The sequence below is a fragment of the Gadus morhua genome, chromosome 15 (genome assembly GCF_902167405.1).
Source record: "Gadus morhua chromosome 15, gadMor3.0, whole genome shotgun sequence".
Taxonomy (NCBI): Eukaryota; Metazoa; Chordata; class Actinopteri; order Gadiformes; family Gadidae; genus Gadus; species Gadus morhua.
Window position 1 is genome coordinate 22,565,754 of NC_044062.1, and position 6,000 is coordinate 22,571,753.

Consider the following 6,000-nt stretch of genomic DNA (forward strand, 5'->3'; position numbering starts at 1 on the left):
TTTTTCTTACTCCTCCCTCTCGGAGTAGAAAGGACAGTTTAAAGATGCACACAAAGAAAATAGACGAAGATAGAAGACATTGAAAGGAAGAACTCCTTGCTTTGCAGTCCTTGCTGGATCATAGTACCCAGCTCCTAACCCCCATTAACACACCATCTACTATACATTTGAACGTCCTTATTTTGAATGAGATCTTTATTTGGCAAATTTCTGTGTTAATTACTGAAACATGTGAATTTTTGAAAGAGGTTCGACCTACGATTCTGACAAACCATATGCACGTGGTTACATTCAACACTCAAAGGTCTCTTGTGACCAGAAGCTCTCTCTGGTAGAGTAAATAAACATGTGTGTTTTTGAGGCCATTATTGTAAAAAGCAAAAGGTGAATTCCATTCAAGCTATACACAAGCACAGCTGCTGCCTCCCGGCTAGTTTGTTGCAGCAAACTTGACAAACAGAAAGCGTAATACTTCACTTTTAACACCATGGCTAGGGAAAACATCTTCTATCACTCGCGTCATCTTCCATCATCATCTCAGCCAATACTGCCATCAAAATGTACAGACCATCCATTTCTTGTAATTTATCTGTTATTCTAAAGTGCAAAACCAGCAGAATTAGGTTATTGGGGAGAATACGATTAGCTCTCAACTTTAAGAAGTTCTCAGTGTTCGCCCCCTCGGGTTCAGTATCGTGTGTCATAACCTAATTGGCTGAAGACAAAGGCAATGAAGATAGTGTTGATACAGGGAAAGTCGTTTCTTCTGAGACAACCATCCACACAACAAATATAGATATAGTCTCTTACAGGCAGAAAAGGGGGTTCCTAATTGCTGAATGTGTGCCAAGGAAAATATGTAGCACTCAATTGAAGTGCTCCACTAAACAAAGGAGAAATGACACCCAGAGTAACAAGTTCCCATTAATCTATACTGACCTCACACAACAAACGACTACAACACCTGGCTCAAGAGGAATTGACCAACACCTTTGTCCATTGTTCTATCCAACCTCGCATTCAATATTCGCATAATACCTCCTGTACACAGGTTCAACATGTGGCTAACTTCAGGGCTAGGTATTGGAGTTAGGGTTTCGGCTCATGATGGTTTTAAATCTTCAGTGCTGTCTGCAGAGATGTCCGGCGTGCATCCCCCCTTATGGGTTAAGTGAGTAGGCTTACAGTAAGGGTTCATTTTTGGTTAGGTGAAGGTGCCATGGTTGACCACATTTCAATTCAGTTGAGTTTTGACTGGTTGAATCAGCTGTCAATCACGTCTACACCATGTGTGACTATGTAGCCTTGATGATTGAATGACAACCACTAGAAGCAGATTCTCACATCTTCTGCACCTATCTGAGTGTACCTGGAGAGCAGCCTGCACAAAGATCTCTCTCTCTCTCTCTCTCTCTCTCTCTCTCTCTCTCTCTCTCTCTCTCTCTCTCTCTCTCTCTCTCTCTCTCTCTCTCTCTCTCTCTCTCTCTCTCTCTCTCTCTCTCTCTCTCTCTCTCTCTCTCTCTCTCTCTCTCTCTCTCTGGGAAGAAAGGTTGTGGACCGTCACGTCGTAACAGTCCCCCGTGGCCCTCCTCTAGGGGCCCTCTGTGGCCCTGGGTCCTGGTCTTTCTTCAACGTTCATACGTGTTCTACTGTGCATCCAGAGGCCCGGCGAGGGGGGTAGGCAAGATCAGAGGCCAACGCACGGCCAGGCCGTCACATCGACAGGTCGGTGTCTGTGTCAGTGGGTGTCGTCTTCAGAGTAGCCCCGCCCGATCTCTCTTCAGGGATGGAGGATGAGTCACCGTTGAGACCGGGCATGAAACCTGGAGCACACACACTCTTAATGGCATAATGTCATATGACTTAATGACGTGTGCAGGGTTTATGAAGGCTTATGTAATTGAATCCTTAATATTATCCATATAAGCCAGTGCGATGCACATCTTACGTTCAGAATCGTAGACGGAGCTGTCGGAACAAGTGCGGTTTCGGTGTGGAGTTGACCTTTGCCCTCCAGCCACGTAAGAATCCTTTATATTAGACCTGAAGCGGAAGGATAGGATTGAGGAATTGGAATGGATGAAAATAAGACCATGCTCAATCTTTCAATAAAGTATCGTAGACGATTAACAATCCAACTACCTAATAGATTAACAAGGTCTAAAATCATATCAACATTAAAAACAAAAAAGTTATTCAGAAACATACACATTTAAACTATGTTCAACGATTATTAATTCATTTTTAATAAACCTCAATTTAAGTTAGGTAAGGTCACTGAGCATGTTTTTGCTGGTCAAGTATCCCAGCATGCAAATGTCGTAAACAGTGTTGGGACTAACACAAGGTGAAGACGGCTTGCGTTTCACCTGCAACTCTGCTGCCACCTCATGGCCAATAGTGGCTACAAATATCAGTCAGCCGTATTTATGAAAAGTAATGACGTAGTGCTAAGTGTCACCATGACAACCAAGTCAACCTTGTTTTTCTGAATGAAGTTTTTACACAGAGACAGTACTTGCGATCAAGCTATGCATATCTGTAACCTCACCTGTCAAAAGTATATGTCCCGGGGTGACTGGTGGACCTCTTCGTCTGGGCAGACAGACAGACATATATTGGTATTGTTACTGTGCAATGATACAACTCAGTCGCTCGTTTCTCAGATAGATTCGATTGATGTTCAATAGAACTCAAACAGAAGAAGAAGTATAGAGAAGGAAAGGCCCACCCACCCTCTCCAGGGGGGGGATGTCCGGTGCCAGACTGTGGTTGGCCAGGGTCATGCACTCCTCTAGCGTCCTGATGAAGGTGGAGCAGGTCGCACTGAGCAAAGACGCCTGCAAACAAACACACACAGGCTTCGTTCCTATTACGGCAAGAATAGGCGGTTACGTCCAGTCAAAGACAACCGTTTGATTTATTTTCTAGAGAATTTCCTAGGTCAGACCAATGCAACAATGTCAGTTGCACCTACATTTAGGGGATTTTGCTGACGCTTTTAGTCAAGCGTCTCACAACCATTCAATCACACATTCCCACACCGATGGCGGAGTCAAGCACACAGGGCGAAAGCTCATCAGGAGGAGTTAGCGGCATTTTCTTGCTCAGGGACACCTCGACACTCAGATAGGAGGAGCCGGGCATCGGCTCCTCCTATCTGAGTGCTGGTAACCTTCCGGTTACCAGTCAACCCGCCGGTTACCAGCCAACCCGCCGGTTACCCAGCCAACCCGCTCTACCAGCCAACCCACTCTACCTCCTGAGCTACTGTCGCCCCCTAATACTGTCGAGCTAATGTCCTACTCTTTGTTTGACTAGGACGACAGGAATAACTTCTTCGGTGTGACCTCAGCTTATTTCAAGAACCTTCTAGTGCTACAGTGCTAGTGTCCCAGAAAAAGTGATATTTACCTCAGATGTGGGAGTGGTCTCTGTATTGTCGTTCTGCTGCGATTGAATACTTTGGACTTGTTTAACAAGTAGGTCACAGTAGAGGCGGAGCTCAGACATCTTTGTTTTCAGACAGTCAGGCCCTGGAGACAAACACACACACACACACACACACACACACACACACACACACACACACACACACACACACACACACACACACACACACACACACACACACACACACACACACAGTTGCTTACCATGTTGGCAATGGTCATAAATCTTGCAGAGTCACATATAAAAAGTTTCTTCAATTGTACAGTTCAAAGTGCAGCAACATATAAATGAGGAACAGGCAGAGAGGGACAGAAATCCTACCTTTGTGTTTATGACTGTCTAGTGTCCCTGCTTTAGATGACCCCAACGCAACCAGCCACATCTGCCTCTCTGCCGCGTTGACAGCTCGGACGTAAAAATGTTGTTCTCCTGGGATAATCAGCTCCAGGCGTGCCGTGTCTGTAGGATGAACTGCAACACGACACAAACAGAGTTAATCCTAAATATATGTATGTCACAGTTTCCACCCTGTTTTACCCTACAAATTAGACAAAACTGAATAATATGCCATTATTTTGGTTACTGTCAACCGCAGAGCTACACTGATTCAACAGTATAAATATATATAAACATATATATATAAACATATATATATATAAACATATATATATATATATCTCAGCTTCGTTCCTTCTCCTTTCAACGATCGTCAGCACTACCCATTTGAGGTAGCTCTAACCTTTGATATCACAGACGGACATCTTGATGGAGCCTTTGCTTCCTTTCCCCACGTCATCCTCACTGTCGTAGTAGGAGATGGTCCCGTCCTCCAGGACGAACCAGCGAGGCTGCCAACCTGAGCACAGCACACAGGCTTTGTTTACACATGTTTGATATTGATACACATTAATTTCCATGCATGATGACCATTGAATGACACTAAACTGACACCAAATGACTATCTGTATAAGCTTTTGTCTAGAAGCTAGACTAAGCCTTATACAATGAGTCGGTTGGTTTCAGTTTACATACAGGCAACTACAGGACTAGGAATCTAGGTCCCAGTCCTGTAGTGTCTGTATTAGTCAAACAGAAAGGGAGATCACTTACCTGTCATGTAATTTGTCCACTTGTACAGGATCCCCTCCATGGCTCAGTCACAGAAACTTACCAAGCCATGCATACCATATCTAGATGATGTAGCCTTATTTTAGGAGAATATCCCCACCAGCAGTTGAGGCTTACTCAATAACTTGCCTGGACTAACATGCCTGAATGTGGTCTTGTTAGTTAGCTGGTTGTAAGTGGTTATCATTTACCAAAATGCCTATTTACCCTTGTGCTTTCTCTGCAGCACTGGATTCAAATAAAACACAAACTGGGTGGTAAACGATATAAACCCAGATGGTGTATGGTGGTTAGAGCTGCACGTCAGCTGATGAGACAAACATGTAAACTAACATGTCAACACACGGCGACAATGGACGCTGTTTCACAAGGATGACGTACTAATGAGCAGAGAATCACAAACTGTTGCTTATCCTCACGAAGATATGTAGGTCACATTCTGGATTAACGACTGATATAAATATTTTATGTCCAACTTTGCACCCGCATCTCGCCAAGCTGTTTACCTCACAGACGGAAACTAAGCATGGTCTACTCCCATCAAAATAAAAGCCCTATTTCTGAAATTGATCAACCAAGTATATAGTTATAGTAATCTATATTATATATAATGAGAAATATTTTATGTATTTGACCATGTTGTTCATTTTTACGCTAGGAATACCGCACCTTAATAACAGTTGAGGTGAAGTATGAAGAGAATGTGGTTTTACTTTGAAAACTGAATTCCTTTACTTCCCGGACTGATTTCTTCTGGTTTCCGGTAGCGTGAGGTCGCCGCAGTGTTTACGGAAGGTACACGAGATTAACTTCCGATGCTTTTGAGGTTGTGGAGCATCGTTATTTTAGGATACATTCTATGAAATAAATAAATTACATGAATAGCTTATCTTTCTGCATCGTGTGAAATAAGTTAATCACATGAATAGCTTATCTTTTTGCAGTTGTGCCAGTAGGGCAATTCAACCTTTGTAATATCAGCCATTTGCTATAAGGTGGCCAAGATGAACCTCAGCACCATGGCAGACAAAGACAAATGTCTAGAATGCATTAGGTCATTGGATCAGATATGTAGGTAGTTGATAGGTAGTTAATTCAGAACTGGCATTTAAACTTTACAGTTTAGATGCATTTGTTTTAATTAAACAAATGTGTAGTTTACTATGCAGTTCCAAAATTTACTTCAAACATATTTAACGATCAGAAATATGTGCCAATATGTATGACTTCATTGGACATGGAGCGGTGTAAATTAATGGTTTAGGTGGTGCGGTGTTCATGGCAAGTGGTGATGTGGGGGTCACCTGGCATCAGGTGGTGGGGTACAGCAGCATCAGGTGGTGGGGTACAGCAGCATCAGGTGGTGGGGTGCAGCAGCATCAGGTGGTGGGGTACAGCAGCATCAGGTGGTGGGGTGCA

The 6,000-nt window shown here is 43.4% G+C and overlaps 1 protein-coding gene across 1 annotated transcript; it reads right to left on the reverse strand.

The window, feature by feature from the left end:
- Positions 1 to 166: 166 nt before the first annotated feature.
- plekha3 (pleckstrin homology domain containing, family A (phosphoinositide binding specific) member 3) lies at positions 167 to 5,105 on the reverse strand. Its single transcript, XM_030379107.1, has 8 exons — positions 4,564 to 5,105; positions 4,193 to 4,309; positions 3,775 to 3,924; positions 3,415 to 3,536; positions 2,736 to 2,840; positions 2,552 to 2,595; positions 1,949 to 2,043; positions 167 to 1,823 (listed from the first exon to the last, which is right to left on the reverse strand). Exons 1-8 carry the CDS (start codon positions 4,601 to 4,603, stop codon positions 1,714 to 1,716), a joined length of 783 nt encoding a protein of 260 aa, XP_030234967.1. The 5' UTR covers positions 4,604 to 5,105; the 3' UTR covers positions 167 to 1,713.
- Between the last annotated feature and the right edge of the window lie 895 nt (positions 5,106 to 6,000).

What these genes read in the sequence shown, in the direction of transcription:
- plekha3 (XM_030379107.1), bottom strand. Translation starts at nt 4,603, where the DNA reads ATGGAGGGGATCCTGTACAAGTGGACAAATTACATGACAG. An exon ending in GTCCGTCTGTGATATCAAAG is followed by an intron (nt 3,925 to 4,192) that starts GTTAGAGCTACC and finishes GTCGTGTTGCAG; the next exon opens with TTCATCCTACAGACACGGCA. An exon ending in GGGACATATACTTTTGACAG is followed by an intron (nt 2,044 to 2,551) that starts GTGAGGTTACAG and finishes CTTCCGCTTCAG; the next exon opens with GTCTAATATAAAGGATTCTT.